The 13,980-nt window shown below is 47.7% G+C and overlaps 2 protein-coding genes across 2 annotated transcripts in view; one reads left to right on the plus strand and one right to left on the minus strand.

Moving 5' to 3' along the window:
* nrsn1 (neurensin 1) overlaps nucleotides 1-13,980 on the plus strand; it is a 50,547-nt gene that overhangs the window by 36,512 nt on the left and 55 nt on the right. The window contains exon 4 of the mRNA XM_042318338.1: nucleotides 13,955-13,980. This exon is cut by the window's right edge and continues 55 nt beyond it. Within this exon, the coding sequence (XP_042174272.1) occupies nucleotides 13,955-13,965 (11 nt within the window). The 3' untranslated portion in view covers nucleotides 13,966-13,980. The remainder of the gene's footprint in view (nucleotides 1-13,954) is intronic.
* LOC112241999 (doublecortin domain-containing protein 2-like) overlaps nucleotides 1-13,980 on the minus strand; it is a 38,661-nt gene that overhangs the window by 8,541 nt on the left and 16,140 nt on the right. Inside the window, exon 7 of the mRNA XM_042318337.1 lies at nucleotides 13,936-13,980. This exon is cut by the window's right edge and continues 133 nt beyond it. Coding sequence (XP_042174271.1) covers nucleotides 13,936-13,980 — 45 coding nt within the window. The remainder of the gene's footprint in view (nucleotides 1-13,935) is intronic.

A 13,980-nucleotide genomic window follows, 5' to 3' on the forward strand; every position in this document is an offset into this window, starting at 1 on the left:
CTGTCCACTGACTACACCCTGCCTACTGCACACTGACTACACCCTGCCTACTACACTCTGACTACACCCTGCCTACTGTCCACTGACTACACCCTGCCTACTGTACACTGACTACACCCTGCCTACTGTAGACTGACTACACCCTGCCTACTGTCCACTGACTACACCCTGCCTACTGTAGACTGACTACACCCTGCCTACTGCACACTGACTACACCCTGCCTACTGCACACTGACTACACCCTGCCTACTGCACACTGACTACACCCTGCCTACTGTCCACTGACTACACCCTGCCTACTGTAGACTGACTACACCCTGCCTACTGTACACTGACTACACCCTGCCTACTGTAGACTGACTACACCCTGCCTACTGCACACTGACTACACCCTGCCTACTGCACACTGACTACACCCTGCCTACTGCACACTGACTACACCCTGCCTACTGTACACTGACTACACCCTGTCTACTGCACACTGACTACACCCTGCCTACTGCACACTGACTACACTGCCTACTGCACACTACTACACCCTGCCTACTGTACACTGACTACACCCTGCCTACTGTACACTGACTACACCCTGCCTACTGCACACTGACTACACCCTGCCTACTGCACACTGACTACACCCTGCCTACTGTGTCCACTGACTACACCCTGCCTACTGCACACTAACTACACCCTGCCTACTGCACACTGACTACACCCTGCCTACTGCACACTGACTACACCCTGCCTACTGCACACTAACTACACCCTGCCTACTGCACACTAACTACACCCTGCCTACTGTCCACTGACTACACCCTGCCTACTGTACACTAACTACACCCTGCCTACTGCACACTAACTACACCCTGCCTACTGTACACTGACTACACCCTGTCTACTGCACACCGACTACACCCTGCCTACTGCACACTGACTACACCCTGCCTACTGTGCACTGACTACACCCTGCCTACTGTAGACTGACTACACCCTGCCTGCTCCACACTGACTACACCCTGCCTACTGTCCACTGACTACACTGACTACACCCTGCCTACTGACACACTGACTACACCCTGCCTACTGTCCACTGACTACACCCTGCCTGCTCCACACTGACTACACCCTGCCTACACCCTGCCTACTGTCCACTGACTACACCCTGCCTACTGTCCACTGACTACACCCTGCCTGCTCCACACTGACTACACCCTGCCTACTGACTACACCCTGCCTACTGTCCACTCTGACTACACTGACTACACCCTGCCTACTGTCCACTCTGACTAAACTGACTACACCCTGCCTACTGTACACTGACTACACCCTGCCTGCTCCACACTGACTACACCCTGCCTACTGTCCACTCTGACTACACTCTGACTACATTGACTACACCCTGCCTACTGTACACTGACTACACTCTGACTACACTGACTACACTCTGACTACACTGACTACACCCTGCCTACTGTACACTGACTACACCCTGCCTGCTCCACACTGACTACACCCTGCCTACTGTCCACTCTGACTACACTCTGACTACACTGACTACACCCTGCCTACTGTACACTGACTACACTGACTACACCCTGCCTACTGTCCACACTGACTACACCCTGTCTACTATACACTCTGCCTACACCCTGCCTACTGTACTCTGCCTACACCCTGCCTACTGTACACCCTGCCTACTGTACACTGACTACACCCAGCCTACTGTACACTGACTACACCCTGCCTACTGGTACACTGACTACACCCTGCCTACTGTACACTGACTACACCCTGCCTACTGTCCACTGACTACACCCTGCCTACTGTCCACTGACTACACCCTGCCTACTGTCCACTGACTACACCCTGCCTACTGTCCACTGACTACACCCTGCCTGCTCCACACTGACTACACCCTGCCTACTGTCCACTCTGACTACACTGACTACACCCTGCCTACTGTACACTGACTACACCCTGACTACTGTCCACTGACTACACCCTGCCTGCTCCACACTGACTACACCCTGCCTACACCCTGCCTACTGTCCACTGACTACACCCTGCCTACTGTCCACTGACTACACCCTGCCTGCTCCACACTGACTACACCCTGCCTACTGTCCACTCTGACTACACCCTGCCTACTGTCCACTCTGACTACACTGACTACACCCTGCCTACTGTCCACTCTGACTAAACTGACTACACCCTGCCTACTGTACACTGACTACACCCTGCCTGCTCCACACTGACTACACCCTGCCTACTGTCCACTCTGACTACACTCTGACTACATTGACTACACCCTGCCTACTGTACACTGACTACACTCTGACTACACTGACTACCTCTGACTACACTGACTACACCCTGCCTACTGTACACTGACTACACCCTGCCTGCTCCACACTGACTACACCCTGCCTACTGTCCACTCTGACTACACTCTGACTACACTGACTACACCCTGCCTACTGTACACTGACTACACTGACTACACCCTGCCTACTGTACACTGACTACACCCTGCCTACTGTCCACTGACTACACCCTGCCTGCTCCACACTGACTACACCCTGCCTACACCCTGCCTACTGTCCACTGACTACACCCTGCCTACTGTCCACTGACTACACCCTGCCTGCTCCACACTGACTACACCCTGCCTACTGTCCACTCTGACTACACTGACTACACCCTGCCTACTGTCCACTCTGACTACACTCTGACTACACTGACTACACCCTGCCTACTGTACACTGACTACACCCTGCCTGCTCCACACTGACTACACCCTGCCTACTGTCCACTCTGACTACACTCTGACTACACTCTGCCTACTGTACACTGACTACCCCCTGCCTACTGTACACTGACTACACCCTGCCTACTGTCCACTCTGACTACACTCTGACTACACTGACACACCTTGCCTACTGTCCACTGACTACACCCTGCCTACTGTCCACTGACTACACCCTGCCTACTGTACACTGACTACACCCTGCCTACTGTCCACTGACTACACCCTGCCTGCTCCACACTGACTACACCCTGCCTACACCCTGCCTACTGTCCACTGACTACACCCTGCCTACTGTCCACTGACTACACCCTGCCTGCTCCACACTGACTACACCCTGCCTACTGTCCACTCTGACTACACTGACTACACCCTGCCTACTGTCCACTCTGACTACACTCTGACTACACTGACTACACCCTGCCTACTGTACACTGACTACACCCTGCCTGCTCCACACTGACTACACCCTACCTACTGTCCACTCTGACTACACTCTGACTACACCTGCCTACTGTACACTGACTACCCCCTGCCTACTGTACACTGACTACACCCTGCCTACTGTCCACTCTGACTACACTGACTACACCTTGCCTACTGTCCACTGACTACACCCTGCCTACTGTCCACTGAGTACACACCCGCCTACAGTCCATACTACACCCTGCCTGCTCCACAGGACTACACCCTGCCTACTGTCCACTGAACACCCTGCCTGCTCCACACTGTTCTAGACTACACCCTGCCTACTGTCCACTCTGACTACACTCTGACTACACTGACTACACCCTGCCTACTGTAGTAACCCCGTAGTGTCGCTGCAGTGATACTACGGCTACAGGCAGATAGAAACAGTTGAGTTCTACCAGGTCCCATCAGGGTTGATACCTGCCTACTGTAGTAACCCCGTAGTGTCGCTGCAGTGATACTACGGCTACAGGCAGTTAGAAACAGTTGAGTTCTACCAGGTCCCATCAGGGTTGGCCTACTGTAGTAACCCCGTAGTGTCGCTGCAGTGATACTACGGCTACAGGCAGATAGAAACAGTTGAGTTCTACCAGGTCCCATCAGGGTTGATACCTGCCTACTGTAGTAACCCCGTAGTGTCGCTGCAGTGATACTACGGCTACAGGCAGTTAGAAACAGTTGAGTTCTACCAGGTCCCATCAGGGTTGATACCTGCCTACTGTAGTAACCCCGTAGTGTCGCTGCAGTGATACTACGGCTACAGTCTCCTGAAACACTTTCTTCCTGCTTTGTAACACACAGAAATATGGTTTAACTTTAAAGCCTGATCACAACAGAAGTTCAGAAAACAACTGAACTTCATCGCCAACATCCTCGACCCAGTCTCTTTACAAAAAAACACACACAACAAAAAACCACATTCCTACTTCCATTCCTTTTTCTATTGAATGGTAATGTTATTCATTCTCTATACAACAGTTGGTTGGGAAAATGGCATTGAACATGGAATGTTGTTGTATCCTTCGGGTTCTAAAGTTCTAATTGAGTTGACATGAAAATGGCATTGAACATGGAATGTTGTTGTATCCTTCGGGGTTCTAAAGTTCTAATTGAGTTGACATGAAAATGGCATTGAACATGGAATGTTGTTGTATCCTTCGGGTTCTAAAGTTCTAATTGAGTTGACATGAAAATGGCATTGAACATGGAATGTTGTTGTATCCTTCGGGGTTCTAAAGTTCTAATTGAGTTGACATGAAAATGGCATTGAACATGGAATGTTGTTGTATCCTTCGGGGTTCTAAAGTTCTAATTGAGTTGACATGAAAATGGCATTGAACATGGAATGTTGTTGTATCCTTCGGGGTTCTAAAGTTCTAATTGAGTTGACATGAAAATGGCATTGAACATGGAATGTTGTTGTATCCTTCGGGTTCTAAAGTTCTAATTGAGTTGACATGAAAATGGCATTGAACATGGAATGTTGTTGTATCCTTCGGGTTCTAAAGTTCTAATTGAGTTGACATGAAAATGGCATTGAACATGGAATGTTGTTGTATCCTTCGGGGTTCTAAAGTTCTAATTGAGTTGACATGAAAATGGCATTGAACATGGAATGTTGTTGTATCCTTCGGGGGGTTCTAAAGTTCTAATTGAGTTGACATGAAAATGGCATTGAACATGGAATGTTGTTGTATCCTTCGGGGTTCTAAAGTTCTAATTGAGTTGACATGAAAATGGCATTGAACATGGAATGTTGTTGTATCCTTCGGGTTCTAAAGTTCTAATTGAGTTGACATGAAAATGGCATTGAACATGGAATGTTGTTGTATCCTTCGGGTTCTAAAGTTCTAATTGAGTTGACATGAAAATGGCATTGAACATGGAATGTTGTTGTATCCTTCGGGGTTCTAAAGTTCTAATTGAGTTGACATGAAAATGGCATTGAACATGGAATGTTGTTGTATCCTTCGGGTTCTAAAGTTCTAATTGAGTTGACATGAAGATGGCATTGAACATGGAATGTTGTTGTATCCTTCGGGTTCTAGTTCTAATTGAGTTGACATGAAAATGGCATTGAACATGGAATGTTGTTGTATCCTTCGGGTTCTAAAGTTCTAATTGAGTTGACATGAAAATGGCATTGAACATGGAATGTTGTTGTATCCTTCGGGTTCTAAAGTTCTAATTGAGTTGACATGAAAATGGCATTGAACATGGAATGTTGTTGTATCCTTCGGGTTCTAAAGTTCTAATTGAGTTGACATGAAAATGGCATTGAACATGGAATGTTGTTGTATCCTTCGGGTTCTAAAGTTCTAATTGAGTTGACATGAAGATGGCATTGAACATGGAATGTTGTTGTATCCTTCGGGTTCTAGTTCTAATTGAGTTGACATGAAAATGGCATTGAACATGGAATGTTGTTGTATCCTTCGGGTTCTAGTTCTAATTGAGTTGACATGAAAATGCATTGCCACTGAACCTGGTTCTATTCACAGCAAGAGGTGTTGTTCCAATACAAGGTCACGGTGAATACAACCCTACGTTCGGTCCTTGGGTTTTATTATTTTTTTTAAATATACATATATATATATATATATATAACCTTTATTTAACTAGGCAAGTCAGTTAAGAATAAATTCCTTATTTTACAATGGACGGGCCCTACCCAGGCCCAAACCCTCCCTTAACCCGGACGACGCCAGGACAATTGTCGAGCCGCACCATTGGGACTCTCGATCACGGCCGGGTTGTGATACAGCCCGAGAAACCGAACCAGGGTGTCTGTAGTGACGGCCACGAGCACTGAGATGCAGTGCCTTAGACCACAGCGCCACTGAGATCTGTTTATATTCGTAACAAGACAAATGGGATGAAGGCTGTTTGCTTGAGGAATAGCATGTAGGTAGTTCTAATGTACAGATCCACTCTATATCGGGTCAGCAGGTAGTCTAGTGGTTAGAGCGTTGAACTAGTAACCAAAAGGTTGCTAGATCAAATCCCAGAGCTGACAAGGTAAGAAAAAAATCTGTCGTTCTGCCTCTGAACAGGCAGTTAACCCACTAGGCTCTGTCGTTAACCCACTAGGCTCTGTCGTTAACCCACTAGGCTCTGTCGTTAACCCACTAGGCTCTGTCGTTAACCCACTAGGCTAGGCCGTCGTTGTAAATAAGAATTGGTTCTTTAACTGACTTGCCTAGTTAAATAAAGGTACAAACTGTGTAATGGGGCTACAACCAGTATGTTACCATTAATAACTAGACATTTAACTGATGTAGGCAGATTATACATTAGTCACGTAAACTCCTTCCTCCGCTTATCTTAAATCAGCGTCAGGTCAAAATCAGAAGTAAATATACGCCGTGTAAAACACCTGCTTTTCTGAGCAACCTTTTTCAATTGTTAGGACATGTGACTAACCTGGTTTTCTGAGCAACCTTTTCAATTGAAAATGTTGCTCAGAAAACCAGGTTAGTCACATGTCCTAACAATTGAAAAGGTTGCTCAGAAAACCAGGTTAGTCACATGTCCTAACAATTGTTAGGACCTTAAAATCAGAGCAGCAGCACATGTAGTAGCTCCAGCACCTGGTAGCCCCAGAACATGGTAGCCCCAGCACCTGGTAGCTCCAGAACATGGTAGCTCCAGAACATGGTAGCTCCAGAACATGGTAGCTCCAGCACATGGTAGCTCCAGCACATGGTAGCTCCAGAACATGGTAGCTCCAGAACCTGGTAGCTCCAGCACCTGGTAGCTCCAGAACATGGTAGCTCCAGAACATGGTAGCTCCAGCACATGGTAGCTCCAGCACATGGTAGCACCAGCACATGGTAGCACCAGCACATGGTAGCTCCAGAACATGGTAGCACCAGCACATGGTAGCACAAGCACATGGTAGCTCCAGAACATGGTAGCACCAGCACATGGTAGCACCAGCACATGGTAGCTCCAGCCGAGTGAGCCTCCCTCTTTAGTACCAGTGAAGTGAGTTCATAAACAACTGAAAAGTATTAATCTTTATAAGAAGTAGTTTTCACATACAACAAAAAATTTAATTAAATTAAAAAATTAACATGGTCGATGAGATACAATGTCTATTTTGATTGGTCGACATGATGCATTTATCATAGTCCAATCAGATTTCAGATGTGTCCATGTAACACAGGATTATTAGGGAAATGGTTCTTCTTGCAGACCATTATAAAACGTGTCTTAATACAACAATTATATTTATCTGACTATCCACATTAATGGTATTATAGTGTGTAACCGTACTCACTGTGGTGTATCTGGACCACAGCGGTGGAGCTTATCGTTTTTTAAAGACAGACATTTGCCTTTTCTGAGTATTAACTGCATTCAGGAGAGAGGTGGTGTGGGGGGAGGGGGGGACGGGAGGACTTAACCAATCAAAACGTCCCCTGTGTTTGAGGAGGATGTTGTTCATGCATGTACGAGGAAGGATACAGAGAGAGAGAGAAGGAGAGTATATCCCAAATCGCACACTACTCCCTATAAAGTGCACTACTTTTCACCAGAGTCATATAGGTCCTGGTCAAAAGTAGTGCACTAGATACAGTGATTTGGGACACAGCCAGAGAGATAATCAGTCTGACGCCACACTCCTCCTCCAGAGCACCAGTTGAGGAGCAGTGGAGGGAGTATGGAGGGTCCTGTCTCTGGCTTGGAGTCATTATCCCAGAAAGGCAATTACCATGGCAGGGCCTCTCCCCCTCCCCTCTCCTCCTCTCTGTAGGGGGCCTTCTCTCCCTCCTCTCCTCTCCCCGTCCCCTCCTCCCCTCTCCTCCTCTCTGTAGGGGGCCCTCTCTCCCTCCTCTCCTCTCTTCTTCTCCTCTCGTCCCTCTCTCCCCTTTCACCTCTCCTGCCATATCCTCTCTCCTCTCTCCTTTACTCTCCTCCTCCTCTCCTTTTTCCTCTCCTTTCCTGGACAGAGACTAATGGCATCACATAGTACCAGGCCTCAGTGGCAGCCAGCAGAAACACAAGAGAAGAAATTAGAGAGGGAGAAGAGAGGACAGAGAGAGAGAGAAAAGGAGAGAGAAAAATAGACGAGAGGAGATAGAGAGAGAAGAGGAGAGGGAGAAGGAGAAGAGAGAAACGAGAGAAGAGAAGAGAGAAGGGGAAGAGGAAAGGAGAAGAGAGAAACGAGAGAAGAGAAGAGAAGGGGAAGAGGAGAGGGAGAAGAGAGAGAAAAGGAGAGAGAAAATAGACGAGAGAAGAGAGAGAAAAGGAGAGAGAAAAATAGACGAGAGAAGAGAGAAGAGGAGAGGGAGAAGGGAGAATAGATGGAGAAGAGAGCGAAGGAGAATAGAGTGAGAAGACAGAATAGATGGATGAGAGAGAGAAGGAGAAGAGAAAGAGAAGAGAGGAGAGAGGACAGAGAGAGAGAGAGAGAGAGGGAGAGCGAGAGAGAGCGAGAGAAGGAGAAGAGAGTGAGAAGAGAGGCGAGAGAGAGGAGAGAGAGAGAGAGAGGGAGAGAGAGGAGAGAGAGGAGAGGGAGAAGAGAGGCGAGAGAGAGAGAGTGAGAGAGAAGAGAGAGAGAGAGAGGAGAAGAGAGGAGAGAGAGAGAGGAGAGGGAGAAGAGAGGCGAGAGAGAGAGAGAGAGAGAGCGAGAGAGATCGAGAGCGAGAGCGAGAGAAGGAGAAGAGAGGCGAGAGAGAGAGAGAGAGAGAGAAGGAGAGAGAGAGAGGAGAGGGAGAAAAGAGGAGAGAGAGGAGAGGGAGAAGAGAGGAGAGAGAGAGAGGAGAGGAGAGAGAGGAGAGGGAGAAGAGAGGAGAGAGGGGGAGAGAAGAGAGGAGAGAGAAGAGAGGAGAGAGAGAGAGGAGAGGGGAGAAGAGAGGGAGAGGGGGAGAAGAGAGGGAGAAGAGAGGAGAGAGAGAATACAGTAAGGCATATTGGCCGCTTGTCTTGTGTTAACATGGAATTTGAAAGAGTGTTTTCCAGATGGAGGTTAAATGCTGATAAGCAAGAGAGAGAACTGGGCTTTTCAGCACCATGGACAGGGACAGAGACAGAGACTGGGGCAGAGACAGGGGCAGAGACAGGGGCAGGGACAAGGGCAGGGAGACAGGGCAGAGACAGGGACAGAGACAGAGACAGTGGCAGAGAGACAGGGACAGAGACAGGGGCAGAGAGACAGAGACAGAGACAGGGGCAGAGACATAGAGACAGGGACAGGGAGACAGGGACAGGGGCAGAGAGACAGGGGCAGAGACAGGGGCAGAGACATAGGGCAGAGACAGGGACAGAGAGACAGGGACAGAGACATGGGCAGAGACAGGGACAGAGAGAGAGACAGGGTCAGAGAGAAAGTCATGGACAGAGACAGGAACAGAGATAGAGACAGACATGGACAGAGACAGGGAAGAAACAGACACAGAGACATGGGCAGGGAAAGGGACAGAGACAGACTACACTATTTACTGCAGCATTAACAAATGATGCTGTAACTCTGTCGTAACTCAGTTTATTGAGTTGAATTAAAATGTATTCAGTCTGTGAATCAGTCTGTGTTTGTTAACATCTCTCCAGAGATGTCTGTGTTTGTTAACATCTCTCCAGAGATGTCTGTGACATTTGGCTGCACCTCTGGTGTCTAAAGTGGTTTCTGAACACACCATCTGCCAGGGATCTCTCTCTCTCTGAACAACATCCACAGTTATTAGAGACAAGGACTGAAGAACATCCACAGTTATTAGAGACAAGAGATGAACAACATCCACAGTTATTAGAGACAAGGACTGAAGAACATCCACAGTTATTAGAGACAAGAGATGAACAACATCCACAGTTATTAGAGACAAGAGATGAACAACATCCACAGTTATTAGAGACAAGAGATGAACAACATCCACAGTTATTAGAGACAAGGACTGTGCTTCAAATGGCACCCTGTTTCCTATATAGTGCACTCCATTGGACCAGGGCCCAGAGAGTGATGTAATGTGTGAGTTTCATGCGCTCGGTTATTGTTGGAAACGTTGCTGTTGCTATAGCTACACTGTTGTTTCTTAGACCACCACTGCCCCTGGTGTTCATACGGGAGAATGCATTATATAAGATTCCGTTCCAAACATTACATCATCATTTTTAAATGAAGGTCATTCAATATGCAAGTGTCTGCTACCCACCGAGACACACACACTTAGGTACAGTCAGATAGTCAGATACAGACCCACCGAGACACACACACTTAGGTACAGTCAGATAGTCAGATACAGACCCACCAAGACAACACACACTTAGTTACAGTCAGATACAGACCCACCAAGACACACACACTTAGGTACAGTCAGATAGTCAGATACAGACCCACCTAGACACACACACTTAGGTACAGTCAGATACAGACCCACCTAGACACACACACTTAGTTACAGTCAGATACAGACCCACCTCGACACACACACACACACTTAGTTACAGTCAGATACAGACCCACCTAGACACACACACTTAGGTACAGTCAGATACAGACCCACCGAGACACACACACTCAGTTACAGTCAGATACAGACCCACCTAGACACAAACACTTAGTTACAGTCAGATACAGACCCACCTAGACACACACACTTAGTTACAGTCAGATACAGACACACCTAGACAACACACACTTAGTTAGTCAGATACAGACCCACCTAGACACACACACTTAGTTACAGTCAGATACAGACACACCTAGACAACACACACTTAGTTACAGTCAGATACAGACCCACCTAGACACACACACTTAGTTACAGTCAGATACAGACCCACCTAGACAACACACACTTAGGTACAGTCAGATACAGACCCACCTAGACACACACACTTAGGTACAGTCAGATACAGACCCACCTAGACACACACACTTAGTTACAGTCAGATACAGACCCACCTAGACACACACACTTAGGTACAGTCAGATAGTCAGATACAGACCCACCGAGACACACACACTCAGTTACAGTCAGATACAGACCCACCTAGACACAAACACTTAGTTACAGTCAGATACAGACCCACCTAGACACACACACTTAGTTACAGTCAGATACAGACACACCTAGACAACACACACTTAGTTAGTCAGATACAGACCCACCTAGACACACACACTTAGTTACAGTCAGATACAGACACACCTAGACAACACACACTTAGTTACAGTCAGATACAGACCCACCTAGACACACACACTTAGTTACAGTCAGATACAGACCCACCTAGACAACACACACTTAGGTACAGTCAGATACAGACCCACCTAGACACACACACTTAGTTACAGTCAGATACAGACCCACCTAGACACAAACACTTAGTTACAGTCAGATACAGACCCACCTAGACAACACACACTTAGATACAGACCCACCTAGACATACACACTCAGTTACAGTCAGATACAGACACACCTAGACACACACACTTAGTTACAGTCAGATACAGACCCACCTAGACAACACACACTTAGTTACAGTCAGATACAGACATACCTAGACACACACACTTAGTTACAGTCAGATACAGACCCACCTAGACAACACACACTTAGTTACAGTCAGATACAGACCCACCTAGACACACACACTTAGTTACAGTCAGATACAGACCCACCTAGACAACACACACGTAGGTACAGTCAGATACAGACCCACCTAGACACACACACTTAGTTACAGTCAGATACAGACACACCTAGACAACACACACTTAGTTACAGTCAGATACCCACAGACACTTAGACAAAGCGAAAGAGATGGAGAGAGAGAGGAAGAGAGAGGGAGAGAGACACATACTCTGGGCATACTGATAAATGACTAGGATAGGGAATCCGATAGGGAATAAGCTCTAACTACCCCAGTTTATTTGAGGACATCAGTGTGTGTGTGTGTGTGTGTGTGTGTGTGTGTGTGTGTGTGTGTGTGTGTGTGTGTGGACGTCATAGTCTGGAGGTGAGATTAGGCAGATCAGGTTCACACATTAACACATGTGTTACCCTAAGGCTCTGTCCCTAATGACACACGGTTCCCTATATAGTACACTACGTTCCACCAGAGTCCTATGGGGTCACTACAATGCATTGGGAAAGTATTCAGACCACTTGACTTTTTCCACATTTTGTTACGTTACAGCCTTATTCTAAAATGTATTACATCTGGGGGTTTTCCCCCTTATTAATTTACACACAATACCCCATAATGACAAAGCAAAAACAGGGTTTTTAGAATTTTTGGGGGCAAATGGAAGAAAATTAAATACAGACATATTACAATCACATACAGTGCCTTGCGAAAGTATTCGGCCCCCTTGAACTTTGCGACCTTTTGCCACATTTCAGGCTTCAAACATAAAGATATAAAACTGTATTTTTTTTGTGAAGAATCAACAACAAGTGGGACACATGTATTTATCATCATTAGTCATTTAGGTCAACATTGGATCATTCAGAGATCCTCACTGAACTTCTGGAGAGAGTTTGCTGCACTGAAAGTAAAGGGGCTGAATAATTTTGCACGCCCAATTTTTCAGTTTTTGATATGTTAAAAAAGTTTGAAATATCCAATAAATGTCGTTCCACTTCATGATTGTGTCCCACTTGTTGTTGATTCTTTACAAAAAAATACAGTTTTATATCTTTATGTTTGAAGCCTGAAATGTGGCAAAAGGTCGCAAAGTTCAAGGGGCCGAATACTTTCGCAAGGCACTGTAAGTATTCAGACCCTTTACCCAGTACTTCATTAAACACTTTGGGAAGCGATTACATCCTTCAGTCTTCTGGTCTGATCTCGCCCCCATAGAGCCCTGCTCTGACCACACCCCCATAGAGCCCTGCTCTGATCACACCCCATAGAGCTCTGCTCTGACCACGCCCTCAAAGAGCCCTGCTCTGACCACGCCCCCACAGAGCCCTGCCCTGACCACGCCCCCACAGAGCCCTGCTCTGAACACGCCCCCACAGATCCCTGCTCTGACCACTCCCCCACAGAGCCCTGCTCTAGCCACGTCCCCATAGAGCCCTGCCCTGACCACGCCCCCATAGAGCCCTGCTCTGACCACGCCTCCATAGAGCCCTGTTCTGAGCCACGCCCCCATAGAGCCCTGCTCTAGCCACGCCCCCATAGAGCCCTGCTCTGACCACGCCCCCACAGAGCCCTGACCTGACCACGCCCCCATAGAGCCCTGCTTTGATCACACCCCCATAGAGCCCTGCTCTGATCACGCCCCCATAGACCCCTGACCTGACCACGCCCCCATAGAGCCCTGCTCTGATCACACCCCCATAGAGCCCTGCTCTGACCACGCGCCCATAGACCCCTGACCTGACCACGCACCCATAGAGCCCTGCTCTGATCACACCCCATAGACCCCTGACCTGATCACACCCCCATAGAGCCCTGCTCTGATCACACCCCCATAGACCCCTGACCTGACCATGCCCCATAGGGCCCTGCTCTCAGTCGTACCTCTGGTATCTCAGTCAGTCGTACCTCTAGTATCTCAGTCAGTCGTACCTCTAGTATCTGAGTCAGTCGTACCTCTAGTATCTCAGTCAGTCGTACCTCTAGTATCTCAGTCAGTCGTACCTCTAGTATCTCAGTCAGTCGTACCTCTAGTATCTCAGTCAGTCAGGGGCCATAACTACCGTTGTCCTGTGTTCCCAGGGAGATACTGAGACCACTCCTCCTCT

Source organism: Oncorhynchus tshawytscha, unplaced genomic scaffold (assembly GCF_018296145.1).
Source record: "Oncorhynchus tshawytscha isolate Ot180627B unplaced genomic scaffold, Otsh_v2.0 Un_scaffold_6295_pilon_pilon, whole genome shotgun sequence".
Taxonomy (NCBI): domain Eukaryota; kingdom Metazoa; phylum Chordata; class Actinopteri; order Salmoniformes; family Salmonidae; genus Oncorhynchus; species Oncorhynchus tshawytscha.